The 15205-nt window shown below is 39.4% G+C and overlaps 1 protein-coding gene across 1 annotated transcript in view; it reads left to right on the top strand.

The window, feature by feature from the left end:
* Positions 1-15205, top strand: part of LOC121315710 (calpain-2 catalytic subunit-like) — a 34623-nt gene that overhangs the window by 18445 nt on the left and 973 nt on the right. The window contains exons 7-19 of the mRNA XM_041250053.1: positions 539-624; positions 1957-2025; positions 2193-2353; positions 6668-6837; positions 6993-7004; positions 7388-7599; positions 8050-8086; positions 8558-8623; positions 10236-10293; positions 10637-10701; positions 12894-12962; positions 13442-13520; positions 14453-14569. Of these exons, the coding sequence (XP_041105987.1) occupies positions 539-624; positions 1957-2025; positions 2193-2353; positions 6668-6837; positions 6993-7004; positions 7388-7599; positions 8050-8086; positions 8558-8623; positions 10236-10293; positions 10637-10701; positions 12894-12962; positions 13442-13520; positions 14453-14569 (1201 nt within the window). The remainder of the gene's footprint in view (positions 1-538; positions 625-1956; positions 2026-2192; positions 2354-6667; positions 6838-6992; positions 7005-7387; positions 7600-8049; positions 8087-8557; positions 8624-10235; positions 10294-10636; positions 10702-12893; positions 12963-13441; positions 13521-14452; positions 14570-15205) is intronic.

The raw sequence follows: 15205 nt of genomic DNA, 5'->3' as shown, positions 1-15205 counted from the left end.
AAGTGCTTCGTCTCATTGCAGTGTTTTACTTTGTATTTCACATTCACTGCTGTTTTACACTACCCTTACAAAAGTTTACCACTGTATTTTTGCAGTTACCATGATTTTCCCATGATCGTACTAAGCATTTGCCATAGTTTACCCTGGTTTGCCATGTTGATTAATATTTACCATACCTCGCTATTCTTCACAATGCTTACCTATTTCTCCACTGGGCTTTAATTGCTATGCTTTTACTATGGTAAGTTTTTATAAGGGTAGTGTTCTAGACTTGTAAAAAGAAAAAAAAAGACATCCCTCCATTACCATCTAACAATAACCATGGAGGGACCCTTTTCATATGTTCTTTAAGACAATCCCAAATCTTTAAATTTCTTTTTTGTGATGTTCTTTGAAGTTCTGTTGCTAATTTGAAGACACTCAGTCTCGGTGTTGTGGCCTGTGCAAAGATAAATATTTTTATTAAAGGGTTTTTTTTTTTTTTTTTTTTTTTTTTAATTCACAGTAAGCACGTGTTTTCTGTTTTGGTGTTTTTTAGGTGAAATATCGAGGCCGTGCAGAACAGCTGATCCGAGTCAGGAATCCATGGGGTCAGGTGGAGTGGACCGGTGCATGGAGTGACAAGTAGGTTATGGACTGAGGGAACATTTTTAATTGAGTTTCAGAAAAAATGTCACAATGTAAATATCGCAGAAGAGAAAACAAACTATAAAAATCTAACAGGGGGCTTCTTAAGACTGTGTGGTGTCAGCTGAGGTCCTAGCTGTACAAGAAGTGAACTTGGACAGAAAGGGTTCATCATCAAATTATTGTGCTGTGTCTGGATAAACAAGAATCAAAGTGAAAACATATTAACAATGAAAAAACGGCTCTTTTTTTTAAAGGGTTGGTTTTCTATGTTCCTACCGAATTCACAGTCCATTTTCGTAAATTTCACCGTCATAACAAATCTCCGAATTCACAGTTTCAGTTATTTAAATCTACATTGATTGCTGCATTTCTGTTATTGTTATTTAAAAAAAAAAAAAAACTCCTGGTTTTAAACATCACTATATGCAACAGTGACTCAAAAACTATTCTGAAATGCTGAGCATAACAGGTCACCCTCTTTACTTAAGCCAGGGATTAAATGTGAGCATGGAGCCTCCTGCAACTGTGTTTTTCTTCATTCCCTTTCTCTGGGGTGTAAATACCTGTTTATGTTTTAGACACACCTGTATCCACTGAATTTGTTGAAATTGACAGACAACACTTAGCTAGCCTTGTGAGCAAGCCTGGGCAAAGAAGGACAGGCCTGTAGTTAGACAATATATCAAGATGCTAAAAAATCTAAGCATGAAGTCTCTGAAATTAGTGGCATATTTCTTTTTTTTTTCTGGTTCTGTGGTTGCTTTTAATGTATTTTTCTGTTTAGTATATATTTGGCTTACAAATTCTGTTACACAATCCGCTGCAGTAATGATTGTAGCGCTTTTTGATTTATTTTGGACACTCATTTTAAAATCTAGGTCTAATTTGACTAGCCTAACAGCACTGAGATTGAGAACCGTATGTCATACTAAACCCACCCGGATGGCCATGTCTACCAATTATTGGCTGCTGTCAAATGTCAATCAATAAGTTCTGGCCAGTTCATGAAAATTGAAACAAGCTAATAATTGCAACAGGAACCTGTAACGATACATATCATTTCATTGGATTGTAGTGCAGGGCAAAAGTACACAAACAGACCAAATTTCACAGTGGAGAATGAATTCCATGGTACATGTCACAATATTCACAGCCCTGAAATAGGTAAGGCCGTAGTCATTGCACCTTTTTAAACTTTAAATTGATGTGAAATCATGATAACAACAAAGTGGCGTGTTTATAATCAATCACCAGATTTCCACTGTTTATGAAATTTCTTTCTGGGTGTTCATTCAAAACCTTTTTTCTCATGTTTCACCCTCACAGCTCCTCCGAGTGGAACTACGTGGAGGATTCTCAGCGGATCAACATAAAATCAGAGGACGGAGAATTTTGGTGAGACGCACTTTGAAACTTGGGTCTTAAACGAGCTTTAAAAGTAAAGTAGTACAGTAGGTACATTTATAACTTTGTTTCACACTACAGAAGCAATATTATTATATATCAAGCAGTTTTCTATTCTGTATATATAAAAAGACGACTTTGTTTCTGATCTTTGACAGGATGTCGTTTTCAGACTTCATGAGGCATTTCTCCCGGCTGGAGATCTGCAACTTGACCCCTGACACCCTGACCAGCGACAACTACAAAAACTGGAGCGTGTGCAACTTCCACGGAACCTGGAGAACCGGCTCCACAGCCGGGGGCTGCAGGAACAACCCGTGTAAGAACCCCAGAGAACATAGAAACCCATTCTGACCAAGACAGCAGTTTACTATGGAAGGAGTTTCTGCGTATTGATGAGAATACAATGAGTCATAAGAGACGGGGCTCTAATCAGGGCAGGAAACAGGGATTGGCTTGCTTGTTTATTTATTTATTTTTTTAACATCTTGTAAAATTCCCCATGAATACAGAAAGCTGTGAGCTGCATGTAGAACACAGGCGTGGATGCCATCATTAGCTTTGATGCCAACGTAATGTATGATGTATAGTGTGCATTACATTTAATCAAGTATCCAGCATGAAGGGAGCGAACAGGAGTTTGCAAATCTGTATTTCTTCTTTCATCCATTTAGCCGACAAATGATTGATTGTTGTTGTTTTCTAATTACTTGGAAGCCTCTTTTAGCTTTTGGTTACATTTCCTTTGCAAATCAGGAATGCTGACAGAGAACACTTTTGTATAATAAGTCCTACGCATCAATTTATTATTATACGTTCAGCTGAGTCAAGTGACCACTTGATTTGTGCCACATTTAACGCTATTCAAAAATTCTGATTATGCACAGCAGTTAGTGTTGTTAAATTATAACACCTGGCTGGTTGTAAAATCGACATATATAGGTTTGGGCTGCCGGTAATATATTTATCTCCTGTTTTACTTACATTTCTCTGGTTCACCACAAGTCACTATAAAGACCTGTAACAAAGTGCCCGCCCCTGTGTATATTATCTGTTATGTGTTGCGTGTGGTGTGTTTAAATGTTGGTGTATAGACATTGGTACACGGGATATAAACGGGTCTGTGTAACACGAGTGTTTAAAAATGTATATGTGTATTTAGGCACGAGGATTGCACAGCACTTCACGTGCAAGTAAAATGTAGTAATATGTGAGCACGGGGAATTGCACTTTATTAATTCACGTGCTGGGATTCAAGTGAATAATTAATTGGTAATTGAATCCCAGCACAATAGTATATATAGATGCACGTTGGCACATACTGGGGTTGGGTGTTCGGTGAGCGGAGAACGGGATTGGAGACGGAGGAAATTAGTAGTAGTAGTCTGTTTTCGTTTGTCTATTTATTTTGGCGTAGAGTGCCGTGTCCTGTGTTTTTCGTGTTTGTGTAAACCTTTTATTTTGTAATAAACCGGCGCCAACAGGCGTCTTCATCATTTCATTTCATCCGTCCTGTGTTTTGTATATTTCATTACCTTTCCTGGTTCTGACGCCGCCCACTTCGGCCGTCCCTGTGACAAGACCACATAAGAGGCAATTATCTGTGATATTCTCTGTTCGAACATGCAGTACATTCTTGTTAAAAAATACTGTAGCAATGTGTGGAAATGACAGCAGACTCGCACAGCTTTTTCAGGTTCTTGAATGCAGCAGTTTATTAAGCCAGGACTTGACACTTAACAGGAAAAGCATGGTACAGCTACAGCTGAGCAACATAGTGCTGCTCAGACTGTGAAAACATTACAAAAGAAAAGAATGGCCAAAGCACGCTTATTTGGCCGTGTGCTACAGCCAACTAAGTACAGTCTCCAGTTTCTTTCCTGGTTCTTTTGGTCCCGATTTTCTCTAGCTGTCGTTTGCTGTTCTCTCCAATTCTCTCTCTGTTCTTCAGCTCTCTTTCGTCTCGTGCCACATTATTCGTGCCTGCTACTTATCCTGCTGTCCAGGCCACTCCCCCGGTGCACCAGCCACCAATCCCAAGCATGCACGGCTTCCCGCTCTCGATCCCTTGTTTGTTGTATCATCTTATCCCCTGATTTGTGACAACAATGTTGCAACTGGGTCCAGCTCCTGTGGCAAGCTGAGCTTTTAATTGGTGGCTCTTCACCCGTCTCTGACATCCCTGAGCACCTGCTGCTGTTGAACCTTTGACTCTGGGTCCCAGAACCTTCCCGATCGCAGTTACAACAGACCCAGGGTCGTTACAGTACTTTACTCCCCAGACAATTTGTTCTGCAAGAAACCTGTGTTGACATGAAGATTTATCATTGCATCTTCAAACAAATGTACCAGCCCTCCCCTAAGGGAACCACATACTACAAACTTAGCAGCTTTCGCCACCATGGCTTGTATCTGCTACAGCAGATCATGACAGGCACCAGAGAGCTTCCTATCACTGCTTAGTCCTGACCTGAACGTCTCTGCCATTCAATCCTGGGCCTTTCTCAAGGAGGGACTGACAGTTGTTCCAGATTATGCATATTATTTTTTGATGTGGGTTACACTAATGTCCGCTAGGGCTAGGTTGAGACCACTAGATATATTTCACCTGTTAATTGAAAGAAATATCCTACTGAAACTCCTGTATCCCACAAGAGGGTTTTTTTCCCTGCCAAAATGTTTTGCTTTCCTTTGTCATTAGGTTAAGTTGCTACATTAAAGCAATAGCATAGGCATCATTTAAATAGTTTTAAGTAAATACAGTGCAATATTTTTTAAATTATTTAAGGTCAAAATTCAGCACCCTCTCTAATCTGAACAAGTTGGGACCGGATTTATTGATCCCCTTGTTAGCAAAAAAAGACGAGGGTGTGACCCTCATGTCAGGCTCTTGAGATTTCCACTACATGAGAATAGATATTATAACTTCATGCTGATTTGAACTCGGCTCTTGCCAAGATAAGCACCAACTAAGACGTAGCTTTACAGTAAACTAATGTGATCCATCTGCATCTCCATCCATTTATGTTTCTTTCCATCTGTTGATGTAGATATCCTTCTGCCTGGTGTTGATGGCTGAAGTGTAATGCTGGCTCCAGGGATCAGCTTATTTTGCCTCCCCAGCGCATTAGCTCACACAACGGCTGTGATGCTGGCTCCGGGGATCAACCATAGTGCAGTCTCCCCAGTACATCAGCATGACAACTGTCTGGATTGAGCTAAGTTGGGTACATATCTGGGGTCTTCAAGTGGTCACCTTCTGTCCTCTATGTTTCGTTGACTAGCCCACGACACCTCAAGAGGGCTCGACAGTGATTCTGGCGTCCCAGCATCACCCCCCTCCATCCCCCACTCAGCTCAGCCCAGCTTACTTACCTGTACATCAGCGTTGTTTTCTTTCTATTGTACTTGAGATCCCCATCCAGAATCTTTCTGTCTCAACCACAGCCAGTTGCAGCTCCTTTCTGCTGCTTCAGATAAGTTCTTCATTGTGCTACGCAGCTCTTGGCCACTGAACCCGACATCACTGAGAAACCGGATTGTAGAGTGTGCCACAAATCCTCGACAACCCACCTCCACTGGGTAAACTCGGACTCTCCATCCTCGCTGTTCCGCTTCAGCTGCTAGTTGAGCATACCGAAGTTTCTTCCTCTCATACGGTTCATCCACAGCATCCTCCCATGGCACTGTTAACTCTACCAGATGAACAAGGCGAGCTGACCGAGACCACAAGACAATGTCTGGTTAGTAGTGGCAATCTCAGGTGGAAAAATAAGCCGTTGGCCAACATCTGCCAGCGTCTTCCAGTCTCTAGCAGCTTCCAGTTGTCCTGGACGAGACTTGGTTTTAACACCTTTTCTTGGTGGTTGCTCTCCTGGATGGAAGAATATTGTCTTTTGTGTGTAATGCTTTGATGGAACTGGTGGCAACATATTGGCCAAGTTACGCCCCCTGTTCCATGCTGAACTTGCTCCATAATATCACTGATTCGAAGGGCAGCCTTAGCATCTTCCACAGCTTTCTTTGCCGCCCATTTTCTTCCAGTTTTCAGCACAGGTTCTTCCTCCCTTAGGGTGCAACGATGATTGTATTGCTGAATCATGCTACCTTTATTTACATCATGTATCGTATTGTAATAAAGGTCTGTATCGTTTGTATTATGATACAAGAACAAAAGCACAAGAGCTCATTGTAACTCATCAGGTGGTTCTTGAATGAAGAATAAGTGTGTTTTAACTCATAAAATGTATGCAAACTAAACACGGCTATATAATACTTCCCTACACCCCAACGATAATGTATACACTTACACACAGGTAACACACATGCCTTCAACCCCTAACACCGACATAAATTCTCAAAAGGAATTCTAAACTAATACCCATGATCACCTCGAGCCTAATTAATAATTTAATAATGTATTCAATTTTCGGCTCCAGCCACATTCCCTCGTATTTTGACAGGGAAAAAAGTAACCCCCTCCCTGCCAGCCAATATCCCCCACACATCATCCCGGCAGGGCTTTCGTTCTGCACAGCATCATACAAGTATAAAATCTTGACCATTACACGTATTGTGATACATATCGTACTGTGACATTTACTGTATCGTTACACCCCTATTGAATCATCAGATACCTTCTGGACTAATCCCCAGTTTGTGATCAAGCTGGAGGAGGTGGATGATGACCCAGATGATGGGGAGGACGGTTGCACCTTCCTGGTGGGTCTGATACAGAAGAACCGCAGGAGGCAGAGGAAGATGGGAGAGGACATGCACACCATCGGCTACGCCATCTACGAGGTACATGCACTGTGCCAACTCCGCGGGGGTTGCATGCCTGGAAAGAGAGTCTGTAAAGCAGCTCAATTAGAAAACTAGATGTTACCAAAAATGTTAAGGGTCTGTGAATGCTCTTGAAAGCATGATAAGTAATTTCCTTTGTCTTTCTATTCCAGATTCCACAGCAGGTATGCAGACTGGCTGGGAGGGAGTACTCCTCACTCGGATAGGAGCAACAGGGTATCCCCATATTGAAAAAGCAGAGGCAGTCTGTATTACTAGGGCTTTATTAGTATGGCCCTCAATCTTTCTGTGAATCTACATGGTTCACAAAGTAGCCTTCATTTTTATACTGTTCTTAATGAAATGCCAGTCTTGGACACTGAAGCACCCACCAACCGAGCCTCTAGTCAGTCATTTTAGTGGCATACCATTTTCACAGAAGTGTGTGCTGCGCATTTCAGCATTTCTGCATGTGCGTCATGTACTGAATAGTTTAAATGGCATACTATTTCATATACGAGGCATGTTTTTCAGATCACAGTGAAGGTTTTTTATTTTTGCCTGACAGTTCCATGGTCAAAGGGATGTTCACTTGGATAAGAACTTCTTCCTGACTCACGCCCAGACTGCCAGGTCCGAAACCTTCGTCAACCTGCGGGAGGTGTGCAGCCGCTTCAAGCTGCCGCCCGGGGAGTACCTCGTGGTCCCCTCCACCTTCGAGCCGCACAAAAACGGAGACTTCTGCCTGCGCGTCTTCGCAGAGAAACAGGCCGACACGCAGTAAGTACCGCGGTCCTGAGCAACGTTAGGGCAGTCGCAGTTTGACAGAGCCTGGGTCCTGTAACCTGTCATCACTTGACCAGCAATTTGAGAAATTCCAGAACAATTGAATGTGCTGATGCAAGGCATGGTATCCTTGTTTATATCTGGGGTTTTAAATCAGATTTAATGTCAGTGGGGACATTTATATGTCAAAACTCACCTGTCATCCATTAGTATATTTCTTTGAAAACCATTGAAGAGATTCAGTTCTCCCCCTGTGTAGCTCATTAACCCGTTCCACACTATATATGTAGGACCAGTATTATGGACTTTAATGATTTAATTTTAGCCGAGGTGCAGTATGCATGTTTTTTTATTTCGTTTTTTTGATCCGAACGTCTGCATTATTTCATTTTGTTGTTTAACTACAAAGAAATCCCAATTGTAATTATTATTTTTTGCTTCCAGGTTGTGTGAAGATCCTGTTGATGCAGTCCTTGAGCAGGTACAGTTTGTTTTGCTCTCACTCACCAGATTGTTTTTCTTTTTTTATATTCCCTCCTTGTTGTAAGTCTGTTGCTTTACAGTAGCTCCATGCGTGCAGGTATAGTAAAAAAAAAAAAGAAGCATATTTTGAACTCAAGCTAGTACCATGTTGATGTCATGAAGGTGTGCTCTGGGCTGGCCCAGGAGAGCTGAAGTAATCCTCCACAGTAATCAGCATCTGCACTGGCTACTGCTTCCTATAGACAAGCACACAATATAGAAACGTCCACCAAACACAGTTTTAAATATAATCAATGTACTTATAGTGATAACAAAAAAAGAAATAAAAAAATGCCATTAGCTTAAATCAGTTTGCTTTTTTCTGACTCTTTTCCCCAGCATCAGTGATGTTCTTGTGTTATACCTCAACATATTATATCACTAAAGCACTAATATATTTATTCTCTTTTTTTCTATTTTTTTTAACTAGGGTTTGGTTTCTGAGGACCAAATAGATGCAAGTTTCAAGAACTTGTTTGTCAGACTTGCAGGGGAGGTGGGTGTAACCAATGCTGGACATATTGGGTCAATTGCAATTAACTAAAAGGAGCGTACTAACTGGGGATGATCCCGTGGTTAGTCCGGAGGACGATACTAAACTAGTACGCAAGTTAGTACCAATTACAATGAACTAAGCTGCAGAAGATAGTCCCCGGCTGCATATTAAAATATTCTCAATTATTTTGAGAACAGTGTTCTCAAACTGGGGTGAGCGGACTGTATCCTGGTGGGGGGAAGGGGGGCGTTAGAAGGTTCAGGATTTTTTTTTTTTTTTTTTTTTTTTTTAATTGCAGCGCACATCTTAAGCTGGGCTACACCGTATAACAGGCGGATAAGTTAGTTAGGCTTTATTGGCTGCTCTGATTGGATTGCCAGTAATACTTCCACCAATCAGAGGGTTGCATACAGTACTCATAGCGATCCCGCCCTCTGACAGACTGGTATACAGAACAGTTAAAAGAAGCGCTGGACAAGAGAAAATAATGTGTCAGATTTACACAGAGTATTGTGAGGGTCTGGAACCAACTCCCCAGTAATGTTGTTGAAGCTGACACCCTGGGATCCTTCAAGAAGCTACTTGATGAGATTCTGGGATCAATAAGCTACTAACAACCAAACGAGCAAGATGGGCCGAATGGCCTCCTCTCGTTTGTAAACTTTCTTATGTTCTTATGTTCTAAATCTGCTTACAAGTGTATTGCTGTGGAATCCATATGGCCATCCTCCAGTTTAAAAAAATCTCCACTGTATTATTTTGCACACGACTGTTGGCCATGGTTGTCTTCGTATGGATGTACTGAGAAATTAAGCGTTTATAGGCTATACCTGAAATATGTAATTAGCATTTCTGATTCGATTTACACCTTTTATAGTCTACAATACACCTTTAACCCTATAAACAAATGCATTTGTTTTGTGTGTGAATTAATTAATAAGTACTAATACAAGTTTTATTTATCCTCTAATGCAGCTTCATTCATTTTGGTGGTGTTTAAGGGAAATTTGATTATACATGTGAATTTGGTTTAAAATGGGAAAATATTCTTATGCAAGTCAGGCTTAGTATTTACTTTCATGCGTAAATACATTTCCGCACATAATTTTCTTAAGTTCAAATGATTAAAAGACAACAATAATAAAGATTTAAATCTACAAAAAAGAACTTAATCCTGAGCGCCATACTAAGGCTAGGGAATCAGCTAGTCCTCAACTTTTGTTCCCCATCTTTTTTCGTTGCAATTGGTATTAAGTTAGTACGCAGCTACTAGGGGATGATCCTGAGATAGTACTTTATTAGCTAGTACACAGCTCTGTACTAAATCTACAAGTTTGTTGCAATTGATATTATTATTATTATTATTATTATTATTATTATTATTATTATTATTATTAGTTGTATTATTATTGTGATAATTAATTAGAAGTACATGCTGGAAGATAGTTACACAAAACCCAAAGCATCACAAAAACCGTAAAATTTGCTTTCAACTGTTTGTTTTTTTCTTTCTACTGTAGTCTTTGCATAACACTTTAAATTAGTGTATTTGCATTTAGTTATGCACTTTTCCTTACAGCCCCTGATCACTTGTTGCATTTTTTATTCACAGGACAATGAGATTTCTGCCTCAGAACTGAAAACTATTTTAAATAATGTGGTGTCAAAACGTAAGTCTGTTTTTTGTTCATTTTGTCGTTGTTCCACAAAAGGCACGATATTGAACTCAGAATACAGCCCATAGAAGACGTGAAGTATTTGCACATTTTCTTTGTATAAACAGCCTTTTTTTCCATGTTATGCATCACACAAGGTGGTTTGTTTGTCTTTGATTTCCCGATTTCCAGTGTGTGACTGTGTCCTTTTGAAATGTTTTTGCTCCACCAGCTCTATCAGAGATGAAAGAGCAAAGCTGCATACAGCTTTATGGAAAGAAGAAATCAAAGACAGTACTTCAGCAGTCAGTCGACAGTTGAACCACACTTTTTCTTTATTATTTATTTTATATTTCAGGCTCCGACATTAAAACGGATGGCTTCAGTCTGGAAACTTGCAGAGTCATGGTCAACCTCATGGATGTATCCTATATTTAAGACATCAGTTTTTTTTTTTTTTGCTTACTGCAGTATCCCAGACTATATGGTTAAGCATCAGTCATGCTTTACATACAGTCAGTACAATAGTATTTGCTGCTGCTGTTATAAACAAAACCCCAGTATGATTAAAGTTATTTGTATACCCACAACAAACAGATATACAGCAGACCTGTCAAATCTCCCTTATTTCCCGACTCTCTCCCGTTTTTTGGACACTTCTCCCGGACAACTACCGGGAGAGATTTTCTCCCATATTCTGCTAAAAACTCTACTGTTAAACCGCTTTGTCAACAACCCTTTAATTTCTGTAAAAGTCATGTATAGTCTGTGGCAGGAGCTCCCCCAGAAATCTTTCACATGGTACGCACAGCTGAACCACACCAACATCGCTTCTCATGCTGGTAACGACTCTGCATCAACATGTAAAGTGTTCCAGCCAATCGGAGTGCTGCATTTCTGTTCTTTCCTGAATTTCAATCAAAATTTGGAATCAAAATGCATCACCCTTCACCCTTTCTAAAAGTAAATAAACACAGCGCAGTGCCACCGAGACAGAACAGCAGCTACAGTGACAGCTAAATAGTCCACATAAACGCTATAAATAAATCTATTTGAAATGCAAACTTAAACCAGGGGAAAAACTAGCTCACAAATCTGTATGCTGGTTCCATTTCTAATCATTTGACTCTCACAATCACTACAACTAATTATTACTCATCCCCTAAGCGTGGCATATAAACAAACCGTTTTACACATAACAAAACCAGCAGTTAAAAAAATAAAACGTCAATAACAGTAATAATAATAATATAAGGAATAAACTCTCGTGGCAAGATAAATGATGAGACCGAAAGTGGAGTATCCACTTCACCAGAAGCCCGAGATACAATTACATGCTTTTTATTGCACACTTTGGTATACTTTATTTGTTATAATTAGTTGTAGCTAGTCTGTAAATGGTCTGTGACCATTACCCTTCCCTTGTTTTTTAATGCTTTTGTTTTTGGCACTAAACTTTGTTTTGTTTTAAGTCTGTTTGGTTACTGTAGTAAATAGAACGTTCATATTTGTGTCGTGTTAAATATCTGTCTTTGATTCCCAGTATACCGTAATGTTGTGGAGTTGCTGTTCTGGTATTTGATGAATTCTCCTGTTTTCTTCATTTTCTTCCAGTTACGCTTTTAGTAAATGTATATCACTCAACGTCTTTTTTCTTGTGGCAGCATTTTCCTGATTTTCAATGAACACATCTCTGTTTTCAACAGTAACATTTTGAAATCTGGTTGTCTTTTTCATTAAGCTGCCAGTTTGTGTGCTGTAGTGAAGTCAGTTTAGATGCCCATGTGACCTGTACATAATTAAGCACTAATGACTGACAGGCAGGGCATTTCCTGGCTGGAGGAGTTGAAGGCCAGAGGTGGCCCTTACTGCTATTAAACTGCTTTAAGGTTTTAACAGCAATAACATTAAGATGTATAACCTTTTATTTACTTTTTTATGTCCTGCGTGGTCGTCCCATGCTGCTGCAGTGGTTCTTTGACGGTATAATTCCACCTGTGAACAGTGAACTATTTTTTTTCTTAACAAACAAACCAAACATTAAAAAATCAAAATACAGTTTAGTTTTTTTATTTATTTAAAACTGGGAAACATTTAAGACCTTTGTGTTTCGTCTTCTTTTTCGAAAAGAAAAGTTACAGTTATAAATAGGTAAATATAGCAAGCTGATTCTATAACTAACACTAACATTATTAAACAAATTAATTCCTTCTTAAAAGAAGGAATTAAATTAGTAATTTAAATATTTGAGTTATTCATTTATAAAAGTGTATTATTTTTTGAAGTTTATTTATTTGCAGTTGAATTGCAGGTTTCCTGTGAGTGCAGTTTTGAAACATAGTGGGTATGTTTGTGGCTGAGACGTCTGAGGGTGGTGCAGTGCACTGTGCTTCGGATTTTGAATGTGGTTTTGCAGGTTTGCAATTTGTTGGAAGGTTTGCTGCTCATTATCAGCTATTGACGGACATCAATAATTCAACTACAGGGATCTGTTTACAAAGTATTGGCTTGTGTCTTGTAGTTAATGGTGACCTTGTTGGCTCTAGAGTTCCTGGGGTGTGGTAAACAATGTGCTGTAGTTCTAGCAGAGCAGGTTGCCCTTAACACAACCACAGGACAATGGAAATGGTAAACTTGGAATGACGGAATTTGCAACTCTGTGGAAAAAAGTTCAGAAATATCTGGTAAGAATTCCAATTTTTTACACACAGGTTTATATGCACAGTATCTAGTTCAGATTTTTACTTTTTTTTATTTTGGGAGGTTTCCTATACAGTATTTAGTTCATTGTAACATATGGTTGTGTAACAGGATGGAGGCAGGGCAAAGATTTACCACAAACACCACAAGCAGTGTCCTCACTACTGCACAAAAGAGCCAGACTCATTGTGCAAAAAACAGTTTTAGAGCTTTTAACCTCATCTCGCTAGCATTACAGCATATAGTGGCACGTGGCTTTCAAAGAAATTGTATAAATAAATACACAATTAAAAGTGAGAGATTATATTTGTGTTTAATAAGACATACAGCAATTAAAGACAGCATTTTCAGAGCATTACAATGTTTTTCTTTTCAGTCTGAAAACTGTGCAGGAATACTGTCAACGAATCATCTATATTAATGTGATAACATTCATTTCACAGTTTTAATTTTTTTTTTCTAGAAAATATACAAGGATAACGATCTAGATCAGTCTGGCACCATGGGCACCCATGAAATGCGATCAGCATTGAAAGCAGCAGGTAATTCTTATGGAGAGTGGACTTATTCCATTTCATACAGCATTTTGGATTGTGGGTTAGGTTGTAGATCATCACAATAAAAGTATATATTGTTTAGGGTTACCAGACATCCCGGGAAAACTGGGATTGTCCTGGGACTTCAGCCTTAATTTTTTGTCCCACTCAGAAACAATACAATTGTTAAGTCATCACGGTTTTGCAATTTTATTCACTTTTTTTTTTTTGTAAAAAAACTGTAATGGTGTGCCCAGCAAGTTAACAGCAGAGTCATTTATTAGGTTGTGTTAGTGCCATTCCAAAATACAATAAACAATCGCATGGATTATTTGTTTCATGATTCTGATTATGTGTGTATCACATGTTTAAATGGTAATCGCTGATCTATTTTTTTCTAATCTGACTTTTTGTACATTTAACATATTTTGATTTGATGATAATAGAAAGAAAACAATGAGTTGTTATGATCTGCAATAAATACACCCAATGTTTAATTTTAAATTATGACTGTGTTATTATATACTGTTGTTTTAACAGCTTCAGAGTTGTCACAGCATCAGGGAACTGAAGGGGGAAAAAAGTCCCTGTTTTTCATTCTGGAAATCTAACCCTCATATTACTTAATATTTTTAGCCCTTTTTTAAAAACAGGTAACCTTAATGATGGTAAATCTAAACACAATGCACCTTCCATTTTATGTGCTTTTTATAGGTTTGTGTAAAAAAACAAAGTGAGTGTGGGTGATAGTTCAGTTGGATTTGATTCACACAAATTGAATGGCTGGTTTACTGTGATTAAACCTTTTGGCTGTGTCTCAATAGTTGCCAAGTAGGAGATGTTTAATGCCACACCTTGGAAACCCAAGTGTTTTACATGCATTCCTGAGCTGAATGTGGTTTTGACAACAGTGGAGCTAACTTTCTTCTTCTGACCAGGTTTCAGCCTGAACAACAGCATTCACCAGGTCGTCGTTGCCCGTTACGCTGATCCCGACATGACCATCGACTTTGATAACTTTGTTGCCTGCCTGATGCGTCTTGAAAGCATGTTCAGTAAGCATTTATACTTAGCAGTATCCTCAAACATTCAATTAATTTCATTCTGATGTCCATTGAACTATAAGTGGCTGAGTCAAGCAAAGCAACCTTTTTGGATAATGCCTTCACCAGTGTTGTATCTTTTCAGTTATTTAAGCAGTGGAGCTTCAGCTAAGAAATCCTTAGGTTATTTTGGGCAGAGTTTGATCATAATCAATTTGCTGTAGAAGCAAAGTGTACTCGGATCACCATACAGACAAAATCTAGCTTTAGAAATGACACCAGGGAGCTCCTTGCGAGGTTTTCCAAGTAAAAGCAGGGCTGCACTATGTGCATGGTGAGTTGTGCAGCCAGGGGAGTGCAGGGGAGCATCCTGGCTGTGTCAGGGTGCCGTTCTTTGTTGCAGATTCCTTAGGCAGCGTCGCATTGGCACTGGCGCTTATGCAGGTTAGGAAGTCCAAGTGAGCAGGGTCTGAGGACATCCAGTGACCTTCAGTTCTCCTGAGCTGTTGGTGGGAGTTGCTGAGATGAGGGAAACATAATTCGATGTTCTAATTCGGGGAGAAAACCAGGGATGAGAAAAGGGAAAAAAAGAAATTACACAATTTACTTACAGTCTGCCAAGGGGTAGTGATTTCAGTACATACTGTT

This window comes from Polyodon spathula, chromosome 5 (assembly GCF_017654505.1).
Source record: "Polyodon spathula isolate WHYD16114869_AA chromosome 5, ASM1765450v1, whole genome shotgun sequence".
Taxonomy (NCBI): domain Eukaryota; kingdom Metazoa; phylum Chordata; class Actinopteri; order Acipenseriformes; family Polyodontidae; genus Polyodon; species Polyodon spathula.
The sequence above is the reverse complement of the archived record's forward strand: the minus strand, read 5'-3'. Positions and strand labels throughout refer to the sequence as shown.